General features: G+C 56.0%; 4 protein-coding genes across 4 annotated transcripts; 3 read left to right on the top strand and 1 right to left on the bottom strand.

Moving 5' to 3' along the window:
* Positions 1 to 3,613: 3,613 nt before the first annotated feature.
* Positions 3,614 to 7,928, top strand: VTJ04DRAFT_5505 (uncharacterized protein; the record flags this gene model as incomplete). The annotated part of the gene is made up of 5 exons (XM_069363628.1): positions 3,614 to 3,736; positions 4,431 to 4,507; positions 5,702 to 5,890; positions 6,041 to 7,797; positions 7,879 to 7,928. The coding sequence occupies 5 exons, from the start codon at positions 3,614 to 3,616 to the stop codon at positions 7,926 to 7,928; spliced, it is 2,196 nt and encodes a 731-aa protein (XP_069220455.1).
* A 501-nt stretch (positions 7,929 to 8,429) lies between these two features.
* Positions 8,430 to 8,690, top strand: VTJ04DRAFT_5504 (uncharacterized protein; the record flags this gene model as incomplete). Its single annotated transcript, XM_069363627.1, has 1 exon — positions 8,430 to 8,690. One exon carries the CDS (start codon positions 8,430 to 8,432, stop codon positions 8,688 to 8,690), a length of 261 nt encoding a protein of 86 aa, XP_069220454.1.
* Positions 8,691 to 15,657: 6,967 nt separating this feature from the next.
* Positions 15,658 to 17,441, bottom strand: VTJ04DRAFT_5503 (uncharacterized protein; the record flags this gene model as incomplete). Its single annotated transcript, XM_069363626.1, has 3 exons — positions 15,658 to 16,654; positions 16,708 to 16,916; positions 16,995 to 17,441. The coding sequence occupies 3 exons, from the start codon at positions 17,439 to 17,441 to the stop codon at positions 15,658 to 15,660; spliced, it is 1,653 nt and encodes a 550-aa protein (XP_069220453.1).
* Positions 17,442 to 18,486: 1,045 nt separating this feature from the next.
* On the top strand, positions 18,487 to 19,801 carry VTJ04DRAFT_5502 (uncharacterized protein; the record flags this gene model as incomplete). The annotated part of the gene is made up of 3 exons (XM_069363625.1): positions 18,487 to 18,499; positions 18,640 to 18,901; positions 18,955 to 19,801. The coding sequence occupies 3 exons, from the start codon at positions 18,487 to 18,489 to the stop codon at positions 19,799 to 19,801; spliced, it is 1,122 nt and encodes a 373-aa protein (XP_069220452.1).
* Between the last annotated feature and the right edge of the window lie 405 nt (positions 19,802 to 20,206).

The raw sequence follows: 20,206 nt of genomic DNA, 5'->3' as shown, positions 1-20,206 counted from the left end.
CGGGCATTCTTGACAACGGATTGGTTGTGAGCACAAGCGCAGTTCAAACCGACGGGAGGGTGCACAAGTGGCCTCCTGCAAAGAGCACGCATCTGGCCTCGCTTCTCGACAACAGCCAAATCCTGGACCGCCAACTTCGATGATCCAGAGCAACACGAGGATGGCTTCCGCTAAGCAATCTCGAGGAAATGCCGGTGCGAAGGATTTTTGGGGGAGCGTTCGGACCCATCCATCTCGATACTGCAAGACTGTGCGGCTTGGATGCGGATGCGGGATAGGTAAGGTGCCCAAGTTTGCTCTATCGCTGTTTCTGAGCGTTTCGGATCTTCTCTTATCTTCTCTTGCTTGCGTTGTTCTCTGCCGACGATCATCCTCTCCATCCGACAAAATACCACTATAGAGCCGAAAGCTGAGACATGAACGCCCAAATATCTGGGCTCCAATAGGACGTCGGAGACCGATGACGAGAATGCAATTCTGGGCTTCTAATTCTGCCAACCTCCTGTCAATATCAAGGACAGGTCATTGGCCAAGGCCACGCCATTCGGAGTGTTTTCTCGGGCTTCCACGGTCCCGTGGGCAAGGCGGCCTACTGCCGACATGTTTTGTGTTTGTCGAAACAAAACTAACGCCCCATGGCCGGAGCGTGTTTGGTGTCATGCAGGTTTCCGATTGTGGGCCACTCACCTATAGTAGATGGTCGATGTGTGTCTTGCCGCAAGGGCCCAGCTCAGTCGCCGACGCGGAGGGTGAGTCTTGGGAAGAGGTAGTAGGGTGGCTGCAGAAAAAGAGTGCGTCGAAGAATAACAGAAGCAGGAGCACGAGCCAAGGTTTGGACGAGTCTGTTACTTAGTGGGCTTGCCTCAGATGCGGACACACACACGCCCCTGGGGCTGCGTCAAGTAGCCAGCTCAGCAGATGGCCTTTTCCGGACGGGACGCGGTGACATTTCCGCTCCGTCCGCCCTGGTGGTCAAGGAGGAGAAGAGCACAAGGCGGTCTCGTCTTGGGCTAGGTCCAGACTGCGGCTAGAGGGGTGCGATTGGCATCAAAAAGTGGCAAGCATCTCCCTCCAAGATGATTTGGCCGAGGCGCTGGCCGACGTGACGGCACGATTATACCATAGCCTGTAACCTTCACGGCTCCTTGCTTCCCTGTCCGGCGCGGTCCTTTGCCCGACTCTAGGCTGGCCGGAGGAGTGTCATGTTCGTTCATCCACGAACCCACAGGGGCCGGACGGAGTTCCTCGGTCGGTGCGTGGGTGATCCACGAGAGGCAATCTAAACTCTGCGCTACTGGACGTTCGAGGCATCAAGACTGGCCCTGCCTCGCTCTTGAGAACTACATAAAGGTATTAGACAAACTCCAGTCCCCCCCCGCAGCGGGACCTTTTCCCATTGTCCGTTGTCTCAAACCTCTGCGCAACCCCACAAGATTGTTGAAGACCTTAAGAAGAGAAAAGAGTCCCCTTCCCCTCCCGGACGCTTGACCTGGAGACGACTTGTCGTGAGCTGTTCCTTCAGACAGTTGTACTTCCACTCGCTCGCAGGCCTGGCTGTACCACGACCGCCTTCAATGACCTCCTGACGCCAGTGCCGACCACTATCGTCATTAAGACCTCCATCTCAGCCCTCCATCGCCATCCCCGTGACGCTTGTCCCAACGCCATCTTAAGCCGGAGCCAGAGCTGAGGTACCCGTGCTATCCATTAGGCGGAAAAAGCAGCTACTTGAAAAGACGAGAATCTGAAGAAGAGGGAACGACGGCTCTCAGATCGACGACAGGACCAATAGGGTCCTCCTCGAACCGGCCGCTGAGATCGATCAGCCCTGGCTTGTTATCGAAGGTAAGAACCCTTCCGATCTTCCAGGAACGTCCTCGACTGGACTCCGGCAACCACCCTGCGCCATCCCGAGGCAGCAACCGGGACCATGACAATAAAGACGATGCCTAAAGTGCACACCAATTGCACACCCTAGACAATATAAGTGAGAGATGCTTGTCTCTAGTTGGCGCGCAGACTATATAGCCCAACGCCGATTGAACTGGGCTTCTCGCAACTCCCGGCATCCACGTCCACGTCTACACACAAATAACCGTCGAGGCATTCTTCCCGGGCGTCGCAAGGCGATGGCTGATTCAGGTGCTGCGGACGCGCATATCGGCCGGTCGAGGCCACCTGCTGGGCGGAACGGAATGACTCTCTTTTGGAGGAGGGTGGCAGAAGTTGGCTGACGGATTGCTATCAAACATCAGACAACACCAACACGACCTTGACGGCGAAGGTGTATAAATTGTGTACCTTGGCATGACCAGGGCCTGGCTCGAGGTACGTCAACCAATCCCGTCTCTGAGACGTTCTCGGCCATCGTATGTACGAAATACGGACATACATACATATTCGTACATGCTTCACTGCATGTAGCTCTGGGCGTCGGCTGGCGAGACCCGGGCTCAGGTCGAGATTTGTTTTCTTCCTGATCCTGTCCAATCCCACTGCTCCCCCGCTGCCAGGGGCCGGCCCTTCTCTGGGCTTCTCCCGCAAACCCCAGCTCTTCCATTGAAGCCTCGTCTCCAGCCAGCCAGGCCAAGGACAGCACGATCCAGTGAGATAGCCAACTAACGGTAAACTCGTCCATCATGAACAGACTGGGCCGCGACTTCAAGACCTACTGCTTCTAGACAGCGGCTCCTCGCTCCCCACCGGAGCTGATGAACGGCGCATGAATCAACCACTCGCAAAGGTACAGCAGCATCTTTCTATTTTATTTCGTTTTTCTCCTTGACTTTCTTGTCCTGCTTCTTTCCACCCCCCGGCCCGCCCCGCGTTGAGAACGAAAACCCGGCGAGGGGAGACGACCGTTATTTATTATTTGTCCCCGGACCTGTCCCCGCCACATCGGCCTGGCTGCCTGAACGAAGACAACCTGCCGATCCTGTCCGGGCCATGCACACCGGCCAGCAAAAAACAAAGGACAACAAACTGCAACAAATCACCCCTGCTCCATCCAGGTCAGTGAATAATTAGCCCAGAAAACAAGCCACACATCACAGACCCCTGTCCAGCCATTGTTTCTCTCCCCGTCAGTCTTGTTTTTTTATAACCGTTTGTGTTTGTCTCTTCTTTTTCGCATTGTGCGGGACGGGGCTGCAGGGCACTCGCTGCCCTCGCCCCGCCCCTTGTTTTTTTTTTTTCTCAGAACTTTGGATTCTACACCGTTTGGCAGCCGGTCAGATTTGGGAGCTGTTTGATGCCAATGCCCTCGCAGCACGGCGGGACGAAGACAGCATTGAAAGCAAAAGAGAGTCCATCAGCGGACTGGAAGACAGAAGGGCCATACACGAGCAAAAGTCACATTTTCTCATTCCGACTGCAAGACGCATTTGCGTAAAGCCTTGCTGCTGCTCCTGCGAAACGCGCATGGTTTTGTTGGGCCACGGCACGCGCGCTCGTAGCCGGCTCGAGGCGGCATGTACCCCTGCACCGCACCGGGTACCTCGTTGTACTGCGAGTACGTACCTCTGGCATACCTATACCGAACCTGAGAAACCTGGGGGCGTTGGCGGGAATTGGAGGTGTGGGAGGGGAGAGGGGAAGAAGCTGAGGGTGGAAGATGCTGGGCCAGGACAGGCGGTTGCAGCAGCAGCAGCAGCAGCAGCAGCAGCAGCAGCAAACACGACCGTTCGAGGCCAGCCATCCCGCCATCCTCACGGCTTCTCCGGCCATCCAGAATCTTGTCGGAACTCTACCTACATCCATCCATGTATTATTCATTCTCTCTCTCTCTCTCTCCACCTCATCTGCGGATGAGCAGGCACCTAGGTGAGGAAGGCAGAGAGAGGCCCGCAAGGCAGCAGCAGAGCAAAACGAGGTTTTGTTCACGGCTCCTTCTCTCAGTCCTCTCCAAGAAAGCTCTCCGACCTGCCCACTCCCGTCACCCACGTCATGCTTTCTTTCCATTCGGCACTGTCATCTGGCCCCCACCGGCTTTCCCCGTCTGCACCATCACTCACTCATTCGTCTCCAAAACTCGGTCGACCGCCCTGCCACACATCCCGGGCGGGGCCCTTTCGGTGCTGCAACCCGTACTAATGCGCCACAGGTTCCAATTCCACCACCCGTTCGCTCGCCGGTTTCTTTTTGGGCTGAGGCGGACGCCGTCAGATACACCTGCCTGCCTACCTGCCTACCTAAACCCCCGGTCAGGCTGCTTGCTGCTGCTACTGTTGCTTGGTTAGGGAACAACGTCTATTTCCCGCTGCAGCAGGATTCAACGCTTCCGAATCCAACGTCGCCGCCGATGATCAGCCAAGCCCTCTGAACTGTGATCGGCAACAGCCCAAAAAACAAACAAGTGCATCCAGCAAGATCGGACGCGGCAAGATTGATGAAATTAGTGGCCGACTGCGTCTGACAGCTGTGTTTTATAGCAGGAATTTGTCGAGCCCTCGCCGCCGTCAGGCTCCGGGCTTGACTATCTTGAAATACCGGCCCCGGCTGACATGTGGTGCGTACCCTGTCACTTTTTTTCGGTTACGTCTGGTCGATCTGAATCCTACTGGCGGCTTGTTTCTTGTTGGTTCGCTCGGCCTAGTTTATGTGCCTGGCTTTTTGGCCTCGGGTCAAGGACCCGGTTTTCGAATCAAATCAATCCACTTTTCTGACATACATACACCCTCCCCCCGTTTCCTTGTCCCTCCCCCTTTCGTTTTCTTTTCGCCTACTATATTTTCAAGTCCAGGGTTCCATCCGCACTTACATATACCGAATCCATTTCCCTTTCACCCCTGCCACCTTTCTCCAAGGGCTTCCCGCACATTGCCGTCTGTATAGTCTCCGCGTCTGCCCGCCTGCTTGTTGGAGGTTCCCCCTCACTCTCGGACCCGAAGCAGGCTGAACCCCTTGCACCAGACGCATCTGTGTATAACAAGCTGTCCCTTGACGCCTTTTCTGTCCACCAGCCCGTTCATCTGATTTTTCCTTTCCTTCCCGCCAACATCTCGCAGAGACATGCTCAAGAATTGTTGACTCGAACCCACCATTTCTTCTCTCTAACTTTCTGATTCCTGACATATATTGCCCTCTTCTCTCGGTGGTGTGTAAGTGTTTGCTGCCGTCTCTTTTCCTGACCCTCATATTTTGATCGATCACCTTGGTGTTCCAAACATGGGTTGCACGCTCCCGTCCTAGAGTGGTACGTGTCACCTGGGATCGATCGCCCGCGAGTGCGCGCTGCTCCCGCACCGTTGCCGCATGCGCCATGCTCGTTCTCCCGATATTCTGCTAGTTAATACTGTTGCGGTACCCCTGTAAAACACCTGTATACGCTTGGTGCGACGGGACTTTGTCCTACGGCCAGCGCTTGGTGTAGCACAGGGCGAACATGGGAGAGACACAGCGTGTGGTGGGATGATGGTCTCTTCTTTGGAAGGGGGTATGCTAGAAGGGTGAAGGGCCCTGGATGGAGGGGGTGCGCGAAGGGAGTCTCCCATGTCATCTCTTCCATCTAAGCACACCCCCAACACCCCTAGCTCCCGTTGCTGCTTGCTACCTACCTACCCCCTCCCCCCTGGCTTCCTGTCCCCGATTCTTCTTTTACTTTCGCACTGCCCACCCCCATCTCGCTGACCCGTACATGCTCTTGACTGGATGTATGGCCTGGCTGCTGACCTGGACCGTGTGTATGCCTGCTACTCTACAGCTTCACCCAGGGCTCCACTGCTTCCTTGTCGACAATAGAAACACCACCGCAGCCTCCTTCATATCTGAGTCTCATCCCGCCGGTGGCTCAGCCGCCTGTCACCCCGTACTCCCCGGAAAGCGGCCACTTTTATACCCCCGCTCCCCCGGTCTTCTCGGGTCTGGAGGTCAGGCCCCGACTGGGCTCCAAGTAGGTAACACATTCATTGTTCTTTCTACTTATTCTTATCATTCTTCTTCTTCCGTTTCTTCCTTGTCAATCGCCCAGGGAGAGGCTCGTCAGTGATGAAGAGCATTGTCCCATGGCGCACCCGTTCCTCCCAGTCGCTTACAGCGGTAGCACCAGCACGGCTGGCCAGGGCATGGCACATGCCCATCGATCCGCAACACTGCCGCACCCAGGGACACACCTGAGTGCCCGAGATATCTACTCGTCGGCAACACCGGGCTTCCCTCGGAGGCCAGACCATCATCACCTCCAACGGCCGCCGCCCTACTCGGGCATCCGGCGTCACAACCCCTTCACGCCTACCAGCACGCCTACCGCCTACGGCCCCCTCAAGATGGACGCGGCAGGCTTCTCGTCGACTTCCAGTGCGTCCAGGACGCAAAACAGCATCCCGCCCCTGATGAGCATGACAAAGCTCGGCTACTTGTCGTACGCTGACTCGTCCAACACGCCCATCAAGATCGACATTAGCGGCATTATCGACAAGGGCTTCTTCATTGCTGATAACGAGTGGACGTGCTACCGCCGAAACTACTTCTCGTGCGTGTGCTCTTTCTCGCTGTCGCCCCTCCTTCATGGCGTCGATATCCAGTTCCAGCCCACCGGATCTGCCCAGACCTACATTGTCAAGGACTTCGCCATGTGTATCTCAGCCGTCGTGTCTGACAACGACAATCACACGATCGAGCTTGTCCAGCACACGCCCAAGCGCGACAAGGGACCCGTCGCCCCGCCCGACAAGATCCGCCTCTCGCCAAAGCCGCCTCAGTCCAGCCACCACCCACTGACGAGCCTCTACGCCGCTGCCGACGGCAGTCTGGGCTCGTCTCGCTACGGCGACCAGACGAGTGACAACCCGTTTGGCCAACCGAGAGCCCAGGGCTCGTCCTGGCCTACCGAGCACACGTTCGAGCGCATCCAGTTCAAGCAGGCCACCGCCAATAACGGGAAACGCCGGGCGGCTCAGCAGTACTACCACCTGATCGTGGAGCTGTGGGCTGACGTCGGCCAGCAGCCGCAGCAGCAGCCCGGTGGTGCGGTAGGGAGCGGAGCCACGGAGTGGATCAAGGTGGCGTACCGCAAATCGGCCAAGATGATTGTTCGTGGCCGCTCGCCTGGACACTACCAGTCCGAGAGGCGGGGGAGTTCGAGCAGCGGGCCGGGGGCCGCAGGAGGAGGCAGCACCGGCGGTGGTGGAGGCGGATATCAGTTGGCCATCCCGGGGCCGCCAGACTACACGATGGGCGGCTACGGACAGCCGTACGACCCGCGATCCAACCCATACGGTGCCACCGGCCGCACTCACCACGATCTCAACATGGAGCCGCTTGTGTCAGCCGACGAGGTCAAAGCTATGAATGAGTCCAAAGGATACCAGTACTACGCGGCCACTTTGTACGAGGCGGACAACGATCCGCGGCACCAAACGCACCAGTCGAGCAGCCATCACCATCACAACGGCCACCACCATCAATCACACCAGCACCATCAGCATCAACAACAACAGCACCAAGCTCAGTCGAGCCAGCAGCAACAACCCGTCGAGCTGTTCTCACACGCGCGCCAAGAGGTGTCGGAGGCCAGCAGCAGTAGCAGCGGCAGCAGCACCGCCGTCTCGACTACGTTCGACCCGACAAGAGTGAAGTCGGAGCTGGATCAAACGACGGCGGCAGCGGCGGCGGCGGCGGCGGTTGCCGCGAGCCAGCTGCCCAGCCTGGTCTATCAGAGTGGGCCGTACTATTCGCAGCGGTGCGGTCGGTTCGAGGGCAAGCCGACCTCGGCAGGACAGTACCCGACTGGCGCTGCCGCTGCTGCTGCCGCGACGGCCCCGAGCTTGATGGCGCACTCGTCGTCGGGCACGACTATGAGTATGACTTGAGCTGGTTATTACCGCGACGACGCTGGCTGCGGAATGATGGATGGACGGACGGCTGGATGTATGGGCACAGCGGCAGATTGTCTCAACCATCATCGACCGCTGACCGGATTCTTCGACTGATGCTACCGACATTGCGGATAAATTTGCGATGCATTTACGGGATATTATCAATGGCGCTTTTTACTCGGTTTCGTTTTCTTGTTTCTATGTTGGACTGGTCTTGTTTTCATCGTCAGAACGAAAAATTATGAGAACACCAGCACACGCACACACGCACAACACATGGATGACGGACTTTCGGACGATCAAAATATTGTCACAAAACCTCGAGTTCTGGTTGGGGTTTCTTTTTTTTCTTATTGTGTTTTTCTTCGCTTCTTTTTGTCGCTGTTTTGATCGCTTACCCTTTTTGCACTCCCTATTCGTCATCGCGGGCTCTCACAGTTACAGCTCTCCGTCGTTTAGAATCGGCTTTTGTCTCTTGTATTTTCTGCTCAGGAAGACTATGGGTGTTTCGGCAAAGGGATACTGGCGTAAGGGCTACCTATGGGGAAATATGTCTGGGAACATATGGGCTGGGTGGTGGGAATATTTGGGACTGGCTGGGACGGCTGAGCATGGATGGGAACAACAACAACGACGACAACAAGACCTACGGACAACGAACAACCTACAGGGAAGGATATTAGGTATCAGGTATGGAGGAACTTCTGGCTATGGATTCGGATCGGGATTGGTATGCCTATGGGACGCTTGACTTGGGCTTGGGAACACGGAACATGGAACATGGAACACAAACTGGGAATGGGAAACTATGGGAATGGAATGACGGGACCGGGAGATGGACACGGACACGGACGGACACAAGTCGGATGGAGGTAGGCTTGTCGTTGTTTTCTCTCCTGTTTTTTGTTCTGGCGTTTAGTTTATTTACGTGACAGATCGATTTTAATTCGATGAATTACGGTTCTTTGCTTTCCTCTTTCTTAGTTCTGACAGATGGTAGCTCCCTCGTTGGGTGTGCGTTAGTGTGAGTGTGTGTTTCTAATGCTCCGAATCTATAATACATACCCCTACTCCCTGGCATGGCCCTTCCATGATCTTCGCATCCAGCCAGCCTGCCTGCCTGCGTGCCCATGTTTGAGCCTCCACACACCCTCAGCTGTTCCAAACACTGCCGCGCCTGAAGGGGAGCCCGCGCTGCTGACTCGCTGACGTATGTATGTACCGACGGTCCAAGTTTGGGATTTGCCTGGGTGGTTGGTTGGTTGGTTGGTTGGCTCAGCCGCTGTGCTATAGGTACTGCCATACGTGAGACGGAACGTTGCTCTTCCTTACCGGGTGATTGTTGTCCACTCAGTGACCTCCGGACAGGTCCTGTCGGATTGTGGGATTGGGGTTTGCAATGGGCATATAGTCATCATCCGGGTTATCCGGCTCTGAGGTGAGGTGCCTTGCCCGTGTGTGTATCAGAAGTTTCAAGACGGGGGTTCTTGCCTCTTCCTTCACAGTCTTATCACCTCGGTCTCCAAGGTCATATCTGGCTACTCACACCCAAATCCAACTTCAGTCCCCACGCGGGGCAGATGTTTGCATTAGGATGGCGGAATCCTCCTGGAATTCCTTTGCGAATGGTTCACGACTACTCGTTGAAGTCCACCTCAGGGGCCCGATTGTTGCCTGTTGCTTTCATTCTGGATATGGATCAGGCGGCTGCTCTGCCAGACGGAAGCACTGCTATTTGCACCTTCCGTTAATCCATCCCAAAAAATGATGGCAAATGCAACGAAGGAAGCCGCAAACACATTGCCCGCGCATGCCTAGAGGTAGGCACCCAGGCTAACTTTTGAGACTTGGACTTTGTTCTCCACCTCACCTCCCATCTCCACCAACACTCAAATGGATCCCGTCCATTGGGTCACTCTCCCACCCAAGACATCCAGTCCACGGACTCGTTTTTGAGCTCTCCCTCAGCCATGTCCTCTCCACACATACACACCTTGGAGCATCCACATATATCGACAGTTACGATGTCTGACACACTCGAGTTTGTTTCAGTGGGGTGCAGTAGCAGGTAAGCTGCAGCGTGGCAATCTATTCACCCGTCCTCACTACAGTAATTCCCCTCAAGCAAAGGTAGAGAGGTAGGTGTACAGCCGCCTATACCTCTCTCTGCCACCAATCGAAACCTCGATTTCCAACCCCCTTCCCAGCCGGGCGCTAAGTATATACGTAGTAGTAGTGCCCGCTCCCACCCCTGAAGCCTTGTCAGCACGTCTGCCACACCGGGAGCCAGTTGCAACCATGCGACGAATCGCTCTGTCTGTCAGGTCGATCTGCACAACCCACCTCCCGAACTCTTGTCTCCATGGTGGCGTCCGCAGTGCGACCTTCTCGCCGCCGTGGTGGCCCAGCCCACACCCGGACGCGAGGGGAGAGATGGAGAAGGGTTCATACCGGACAGACACACAACGTGGCCCTAAACACGGCAGGTCCCGGCTGTGTTACGCCGCTAATCATAGGTACCTGTTTGCGCAGCGCATCTGCCGAATTCGCCGAATGGAACTGACGTATGTACGTACATCCACCGTCATGCACAAGCTTCCACTTGAGCTGGGATCCTATCGGCCCTCTCGGACATATCCACGCAACCATGAAACATGACCGACTTCTATCCGATGTGCCTACTCACTGTGTGGTCCCTTCAGAGCCAGTATTTGCTCAGAGCCAGTATTTGCTCAGAGCCAGTATTTGCTCAGAGCCAGTATTTGCTCAGAGCCCAACCACAGCAGACGCAGGAAAGAAGTTGGTTAGTCAGCGGCATTGCGCGGAATCAACGCAAGGCTATACGATGCCCTTAGCTTTCGAAATTGGAAAATGGCTGCGTCGAAAAAACACCTCCCCTCAAAAGCTTTTCCTAGAATCCCGACAGCGTGGAACGAGATGTTGCCCTTCGATCCACGACATCCATCTGCCGGATGACGCTGGGTCGAATAAGATTCAGTTTGCAGAGGCTAAAACACAAACGCTCGAAGTTAGCAGCCGATCAAGCACAGCATGACCAGTCACGGCGAATACCCTGGCGGGTGAGTAAGCCTGTCGACGGTCCAGCCCCCGCATGTTCAGCGCCGACCCAGTGTTCCAAGAATCGCACCGATGCGGCGCAGGAAACGGCAGATGAAGCCCCCGACCGTGTTTGGCTGTTGTCTAAATAAGGTTACGGGTCTAGCGTTAGGCTGGTTTGTTGATCTCCGCCCATCCTTGCCTAGACACCCCCGCCAAGACGCACCGGCTGCGCTGGCCGCCGTTGCACAACGCTAGCTTGCCCTCCCTGATCCGCGGATTTCACCATACCAGTTTCGTTTCGAGAATTTCGAGAACGGCTGGGGTGCGGCAGATGATCGGGAAGATGTTTTGGGCGTCAAGAAAGATGGGTTAATACGAGTGGCGCCATTGCGAATATGTTCGAGATTCAAACTTCGGGGCGCGCGACCATCACAAACATAAAAAGCTGCCGGAAGACAGGAGCTCTGACTCCGTCCGGTCTTGTTGACACGGAATGCTTTCGGTCAGCGTCGCAGCCCACAAGCTCTTCCGCAGGCTGAGGTAAGAGTAGGGGGAAAATCCAAATTGCCCTGCATTCGACATCGGCAGACCATGAGGTATCGCTGCCAACAGGATTCATTATCGACGACAGTTCTGGGCTCCACCATGATACCGGTCAACAGGCTTACCGGCTTGGCAAATCAACACGGCAGTCGGTCGGGTGAGCAAGTTGGCCAGCCGCGGAGGCGTTCTGGAGAAGTACCCGAACAGATACCTATCTTACCTAGGTAGGTAGTAACAATGTCAACTTGCAAAATCTCTCTTCTCCATCCTGCCAACGAGCCTTTCGCCTTTGGTCGAGCGGTCGGTTGTCACGCCCGCCTCGGCCCACCATCGCATTGGCTTGTCGATGCCGCCGCGACACAATCCGGATACATAATCCAAAGCAAGCGAACCGAAGCCAGGCGTTGTCCCGCAGCGTCGCATCTACAACTGCATCGAGTACTCCGAGTCCACTGCCTAGCCTTCCCGGCGTTCCCTCTCCATTATAGTACCTAAGACTCGATCGGGTCGTCGCCACCCGTCCACAACGCTCGGGCCTCGTACGCCCCGCAGATCGGCCCTCGTTCTGGCCAAATGCTTCAATCGTACTCTGTAAACACGGCGATCCGTCGGTTTCACGACGGACAGATGGCTAATAGGACTGGGGAGGGGTTTGTGATTGACCGGGTCATGTCGGGGTTGTTGGTAGTTGCCTTCCTCTTGCCGGTTTTTTACGCGAGTTTGTTGGAGACCGGGCAGCAAGCCTGATTTACAGAGACCATGCTTTCTCGGATACCTCGGGGCGGGCATGCTAGGTATGCCGATCGTGCTTCTTTGGAGCGGGGCGGGCATCAAGGCGTGCGGTACTAGTAGCAATAGGTAGGCGTGGATCGATGAAATGGTGTGTGGTTGGTCTCCGTCTCCGAACTAATACATGATACCGCCAACCCGTGGTGGGAACTTCGCACGCCCCTCCCTGTTTGCGCTGGGTCTACGATGCTGTGGAGTATAGTAGCATACATGAGTGCTTCTCATTGTTCGATCCTCACCGGTCGTCCTCCACTGACCCACCCCGAAGAGGTGGGTTCAGGTCGAGCCTTGTGCGGATAATACTATTAGTAAGCCGGCAGTAGGAAGGCAGACATGACTCAGGTCAGTCCGAAGACACTCTTCTCACCTATAATAAATGCCATGTGATTCGACGTACGTACAGTCAATATTTAAGGGGTGGTTCGTTGGAACTAAGCCTGGGATGGGAAAATTCTCCGCGCACTTTGACGGTTGGATGCACGATCGATGCCATGCGCGACGTGGATTGGAAGTACGCAGATCCGCGGGTCACCTTATACATAGTATATTATTGGGGTTAATTGAAGCCCTTACTCGAAAGCGTGGACAATCCAATCCCCTCCTTGGCCACCAGGCTCTGACTCTGGCTGTTCTTACGTTCGGGTTGTCAGGCTGGGCTGGTCTAGTCTAGTTCACACTTCCAGTCCATGTGATTGAACTTTACTACTTAAGTGGATCATGAACGGGCTGCACTGATCTGGTCAGAAGAACGATCTGTGAGTAACTGGATATTCGAGATGACTTAAGTCCCTCGTGGAGCCCGAGTAGGTACCTACCACACCTTGGTTCTCGATCAAGAAACCCTCCGCGCTCTGCCATCACGGTGAGAAAAAGCTCGCCGGTTACACCGACTCCAGATGTTTCTAATTAGGTACCTCTTACTAGGTACGTCAGTAATGGTAAGACAAAGTAACGGCGTTGACTTGACACAACATGTCCCCCATGTCCCGGGTCAGCCCTGCCGTCTTTCATTCTTCAAGGGGGTGGTGGGAGTGGGGGTTGACATCTGACATGATGGCACGGGGGACGGGGTAACATGGCGCGTGGCCTTGGCTGTGTTGTGGTTAGTACTTGGTATAAGCCGTTGATGTGTACATAATGCTTGGAAGGGGATCGGTTTCGTTGCTAATGTTTGTTCTTCCTTGCTATCTATTTGCTCTGTACACTTCGGTTAATAGAGATTAAGAGAGACTCGACTGAAACCAGCTGAGTCGGGAGTCTGGTAAACGACGTGTAAGTTGTGATAGACGGCGGCTTGGGTGAGTGAAGGAAAGGTGTTATTGGCTACCGCGTAGAGCCTGATATCAGGTGTGTTATTAGGAAAAATTATATATCTATATCAGCCTTGTTATACTCGGCCTTTTTTCTCTTTGGTTTGACGCGGCGGCTGAGGTTGGCCCACTGCGTCGTCGGCGGTGTGGGAATAGGGGCAGGTAAGGGTATCTCTAGAGTACTATTGCCTTTCCGTGCCCTTGACATGTTTGAAGATCGCCGCTGCGTTGTTGAATCGGTGTAATCACGACGTGGTCATGATCTCCTTAGGGGGGGGAGGGGGGGAGCTTGAACCTTACCATGCGGCCTGGACTACCTAGTGACTCGGGACCGGTTCCTCAGATATGCTCAGCAATCATCACAACAAATCCTTGATCTCCAGACGGAGATTTCTTTTCTTGATCGGCCCGTTTCCATCCCGAAGATGTGGATGCGGCGCCGGCGGAGTCGGCAGCTGAACATGGTTGTTTCAACGGCGAGGCACAAACGGGGACTAACCCGACCGAACCATTCATTGCTCTCCTCTGGTTCCTGACTCGTCGTGCATCTCAGCTGGGCTAGTTAGGCGTTACAAGGTTGCGGTTGCGGCGCTTTTGCGTTACCATGGTGTTCGGGATCGAGGAGTCGGCATATCCCTTTATGGTTGATGGTGATGGTTCAGATGCTAGAGTTGTGCAATGAAGATGTCTAATCCGTCTGTATTCCCAAGGTTATGTCTCCGGCACTCCTGGGACATAGTCAGGGGCGATCTCATCAGAGTTTCGATACTTCCACGTTTTGAGAGCCGAGTGAAACTTCAGCTCGCTCTCTTGATCTGGCTTCCCGGCATCTCTACATTCCGAGCCGTCTCGCAGCGTCGTGGCTAGGTCCTGTGATGGTTACGCTCAAGGAGCTATGCACGCCCAGCACAGTTTTCAAGGTCTGGTGTGTATCTGAGGAGCATATTCGGCCCAACATGATTTAAGATGACCTGAAAGGGACCAGGATTCGTCTCTTTTCAGGAGAATGAAGACGGAGGAAGGATCTGATGTGGAATCTTCAGCCACAACTTGGCAGTCAGACCAGGAGCTAACCTCTGTCGGCAGATTTTATACATGCAATGCAAGGGATGTGGGAATCCGCGAGATACGTCTTGTTTCATCGTTTAGCAACTTAACCCAGGGTGGTTCCTTCATGAACGTGGGGGGACACAAGTCGACCAAACGCCAGTTTATCCCAACATCAGAATCACCATGTCCCTATGTTCCATACATGCCAAAACAACAAAGTTTGTCCGCTCTGGCAGGTTTCTCGGAGAGTGTTGCTCCCCATCCCCAAGTCCGCGCTGAAAAGGAACGGGCTCGGCCAGATATTCGAAAGCATGCATGTCTTAGGTGAAGGACATCTCTCCCGCCTTCTGCTTACCGACGATGTCTCCCTGAGACAACGGAACTGAGACGTCTGACGCCACACCACGTGCCACTGGGAAAGGGGGGGTGGATGAAGTGCTCATCGTACTTGGTTACGCAAACTCGCTGACGGTCATGTGAGACAGGAATTAGGTAAGCACCTATGTCTTAATTTAGCTTCATGACGCTTTCTGGGGTGATAGGCTTGGTTGGATTGCTTCACCCTGTTGACGGTTACGTGAAGAACATTTTTCTGGCTCTTTGCAAGCGCGCTCTTCAAGCTGTGGGCATGAGAATGGACGAAGAAGTATCTTGGTGACAGGTCCGGTGAATACCTAGATGTTGGAGGCGCCGACGTAGTGGGATGTCAATACAGAAGTTTAGATCCGTTCAGGAATGATCATATCTCTTCTACGGCGGTCAACACACTTGTATCACCCGAGCCTCCTCAATAGGACAACACATCTCACTGGGTAGAGAGAAAGACCTAGCGTCATCCGGTTGCTGTTTCTAAATTGTGTGACTCCAGGCTCGCACAAGCCTTAAGTTTGTAGATGCCTGAGGGAAAACCGTTCCTCGCGGATGTGTAATGTCAGAGAACACAGGTCAAAATGCCTCCCAAAATGTCTCCATCTCATCGTAAATCAACCCCACAGCCCATCCCGGATTGTCAACTGATATCTCTGGATTCTCCCCAAGTCCAGGGCCGAGCGAGCTACGGACTCCCAACCCCTCCCGCGTAGCCTCGAAAGCTAATACCTCCATATAGCATCCGCCATGGCTACAACCTGCGCCATCTCCTTGACATCATGCACCCTCACCACGTCCGCACCGCCCTGCACAGCAGCAGCCACCGTCGCCGCCGTACCCCACACGCGCTCGCGCGGGCTCGGCACTCCAGTGACTTGTCCGATAAAGCTCTTGCGGCTCGATCCCACCAGCCAAGGCAAGCCCTGCAAGCCGGGCCAGGCGCGGAGCTCGCCGAGATGGCGCAGGAGGTCGACGTTCTGATGGCCAAGCTTGGCAAACCCCAGACCCGGATCCAACACGATGCGCCAACGGCGGATGCCCGCGGCCTCAGCAGCGCGGACGCGTTCGAGCAGCTCGCGAGCAACCGACGGGATCAGCCCCCCTTCGCTGTCCGGGTAGTCGGCGAGCTGGCTCATGGTGGAAGGGGTTCCGCGCATGTGCATCAGGCAGATGGTTGTGCCGAGGCGGGCGACGGTGGGGAGCATGTCGGGATCCATGGAGCCGCCGGATATGTCGTTGATGATGTCGGCGCCGGCGGCCACGGCGGCTTCGGCCACGGCGGCGCGATACGTGTCGACGCTGATAAGCACGGGTTCTTGGAAGTGCTCGCGGATCAGGCGGATCGCGGGAAGCACACGATCGAGCTCCTCCTGAAGCGAGACCTCGGGCGCGCCGGGCCGGGTGGACTGGCCGCCAATGTCGATCATGGTAGCGCCGGCATCGAGCCATGCGCGTACAGTTTGTATGAGGGTCGATTTGGCGGAGCTGTCTTTCCCTGGGATCGGGTTCTGGCCGCCATCAGAAAATGAGTCGGGCGTCATGTTGAGGATGGCCATGATATGGGTTTTCCGGGCCGGGTTGAGCGCCTGGATGGGAGGGTGGTGGGAGGAGAGAGGGGTCATGGTGGTGATGGGCGACTTGGAGGGAGGGAGGGCGGCCAGGTAGTCGTAGATGACACGCCATGGACGCTCCGGATCGAGAGGCTTGTCGGGGGTGAGCCTGAGCGTGAGCGTTAGCCAGGTCGCGCCGCATCGGGCCAGATTGAGGCTTACTCGGCGAGAGGACGAAGGACGAACTCGCGCTCCGGGATGCCAACGTGAGGGATCCTGAGACGTTCATGTTCGAATTTCATGTCCTCGTACAGCAAAATGTCGAGGTCGATATTGCGAGGACCCTTGTCAATGACCTTCTTCCGGCCCAGCGCTTTCTCAATGTCTTGGAGAGCATCGAGGAGAGCTAAGGGTTCTAGTGTGGTCTCCACCTAGACAGTCAGGAGGGTCAGACCCGAGACTCAAGCCAGCCACGTAAGACACATCGGACGGCGACGGCACCAACGAACCTCGCAGGCGCCGTTGACGAAGCGGTCCTGGTCGAGCACGTACATGGGCTCCGTCTCCCACAGGCTGCTCGTCCGCTTGACGCGGATGCCGCGGGCGTCCATCTCGTTGCAGGCCTTCTCGATCCAGGCGATGCGGTCGCCCATGTTGCTGCCCAGGGCAATGTAAGCGGTGCGCGGGCGCGCAGGGTCCGACGCGGGGCCGCTCATTTTCGCCGGAAGGTCAATTGGTCCAGAATGTCCAGAGCCGTGGGGGAAGGTGTATTTGCGAAAGGGGAGAGGAGGCGACTTGAACTGGTCGGATGCACGGCGAGGAGTGTCTGAAAAGGGTCTCCTAGCGGTCCTGCCTAGGCGCAGTGTGTGGGCGCAGTGTCGCGCATGGCGGACGGTGGTCGTTTGGGTGCGCAGAGGGGCCAATGGCGGGTGGATGGTGAGAGCGAAGCGCTTCATGGCCGCATCTCGATGTCGTCGATAATAACGACTCGTGATTTTTTTGGAGTTGTTGCTGCGGGGAGGTGATGAAAAAAGAGGGTTAGGGTTCTACCCCGCATGGCCTCCCTCGACGTTGTGAAGTCCAGCGGTTCGTTTGCGATTCATGGAGTTCCCGGCCCGGAGTTGGCAAACAAAGGACGATCTAGGTAATCAGGAGACGGAAATTCCAGTCGCCTGAAGAGAACCGAGTCTGCCGAGTCGTTCGTCTCGAGTGTTTGAAGAGAGGTCATCTTGTCTTTTCATGTGTCTGGTGTTGATGCATGCTGCTGTCTGTCGCAGGCTGGAGTTCCAAATTTGGTTCGAGATGTGACCCTGCTTGCAGATTGACAAGACATGCGAAGAGGCATGTGCTCCTTGGCTTTCTCCAAAGATGCCTCTCCGCCTTGCCTTTGCTGTGAGCGTGGTCTTCCTGCTAAACCTTTGGTATAGGTGTATGTAGGTATGTACAAAGTACTAGTTTGCGGTTGATATTTTCCGTTTTGTTGGACTCTCTCGGGTCTCTCTGCCAATGTCAACCTGACCGAACCCCTGCGACTGAATCGCATAACTGGCCTTTTTCGGTTGACAAGTCCAAGCCCAAAGTGCAACGCGTGACCGTCGACCTCCAGCCCGGTCGGAGGTTTAGCATGCCGCTAGGTTGAAGTGCCCCGGGCCGTTGGGATGCCTCGGCTACAGCAGCCACGGGAACCCCTCAGCTCCAACAAAGTTGCTTTGTCCAGTGGGGCTGCAGGTTCGCCCTGGCCTGTGCCTGGCCCTGCGCAGGCGGCCAACCTCGGCACAAACTGTTGCAACCGGTCTTGGCGGACCCAGTTTCCCCAGAATCCCCCAAGAGCCCCGGCTTCAAGTAGCGGCTTCCCCGGATCTGGCTTGGGGTCGAGATCTCTTCATCTTTCTCTTAAAACCACCCACTCTCGCTCTTCCGCTGCGCTTCCTCCTGTTTTCCCAGTTATCGCGTTTGCTTCAATTTGTTGTATTCCCATATACTATAGCTACAACCGGCACCATGGCCTCTCCTCGTAAGTGACCCAGCTCGTCCCAGGTTCGCCCGGCTGATCACATGCGCTTTCGCCGACACAACAATGGACGGTCGACGCTTGTCAGACGCGCATCCGGGTTCCCGACAACACAATGGACCTCGATCGCTGACTCCATACAGAGCAGATCCGCACCCCCCTCACTGATCTTTTCAAGATCAACCACCCCATCCTGCTCGCCGGCATGAACGTTGCCGCTGGCCCCAAGCTGGCTGCGGCCGTCACCAACGCCGGCGGCATGGGCGTGCTGGGTGGCATTGGTTACACTCCCGACATGCTGCGCGAGCAGATCGCCGAGCTCAAGGCGAACCTCAACGACAAGAACGCCCCCTTCGGCGTGGATCTTCTCCTGCCCCAGGTCGGCGGTAACGCCCGCAAGACCAAGTACGCTCTCACCGCCCCAGATGTATTTCCGAGCTTCCTGCTGACTTTCCCAGCTACGATTACACCAAGGGCAAGCTCGACCAGCTCGTCGACATCATCATCGAGTCCGGTGCCAAGCTCTTCGTCTCGGCCGTCGGTGTTCCCCCGCGCCACATCGTTGAGAAGCTCCACAAGGCCGGCATCCTGTACATGAACATGATCGGGCACCCGAAGCACGTCAAGAAGTGCCTGGACCTCGGCGTCGACATCATCTGCGCCCAGGGTGGTGAGGGCGGTGGCCACACCGGTGACATCGCCACCACCATCCTGATCCCCGCCGTCGTTCAGGCCGTCAAGGGCCACAAGTCGCCTCTCACCGGCCAGCCCGTCCAGGTCCTCGCCGGCGGTGGCATCCACAACGGCCAGCTGCTCGCCGCCGCCCTCATGATGGGCGCCACCGGCGTCTGGGTCGGTACTCGCTTCGTTCTGTCCGAGGAGGCTGGCGCCCCCGAGGCCCACAAGGAGGCCGTGCGCACCGCTGGCTTCAACGACACCATCCGCACCGTCATCTTCACGGGCCGTCCCATGCGCGTCCGCAAGAACCCCTACATTGTCAACTGGGAGGAGGAGCGCGCCCAGGAGATCAAGGAGCTTACCGCTCGCGGCAAGATCCCGTACGAGGCCGACCTTGATAGGGTCATGGCCGGTGAGAAGAACATCAGCCCTGCCCTGAAGGTGGAGAAGGAGGATGCCGATATCGAGGACCTGCTCGACTCGTTCCGCCCGTACCTGATGGGCCAGTGCGCCGCCGTCGTCAACGAGAAGAAGCCCGCCAAGGCCATCGTGGACGAGTTCGTCAACGACGCCGTCGCTGCCATCAGGAACGGCAATGCGTACATCAACGCTGCCCCTAAGTTGTAAATGAACGAGGTGGCGCGGGCGCGGGTGCGGTTCTTTGCTGTATATATGTAGCTTATTCATGAACTAAATGGGAATTTTGTCTTTTCTGTTTCAGCGATTCCTGCTGTCAAGCTGCAAGTGTTTTGATTATTTCATCCGTCCTGCGGGGTTGGATGTTCCACCTCGGGATCCCGGGGAAATGTGGGGCTAGGTCGGAGGTTGGCCGGAGAAATGGGCCCGGGCGGTCCCGGAAACCCGAATCCAAGAGAAAACCGCATGGATGCCGGTACCGCCGGCCAAAGCATTCTCTCTGAGCCCGGACTCGTTCTCGGTTTGATATCTCTTACCTGATGACCTTGCCCATTTTGTTTTGACATGACGATAGAGTGTGAGGTATGGAGGAGCTGTTCAAGGTACATGAAGAAT

This window comes from Mycothermus thermophilus (genome assembly GCF_041956435.1).
Source record: "Mycothermus thermophilus strain CBS 625.91 unplaced genomic scaffold VTJ04scaffold_3, whole genome shotgun sequence".
In the NCBI taxonomy this organism is placed as follows: Eukaryota; Fungi; Ascomycota; class Sordariomycetes; order Sordariales; family Chaetomiaceae; genus Mycothermus; species Mycothermus thermophilus.
This window is presented reverse-complemented; position numbering and strand designations above follow the sequence as displayed.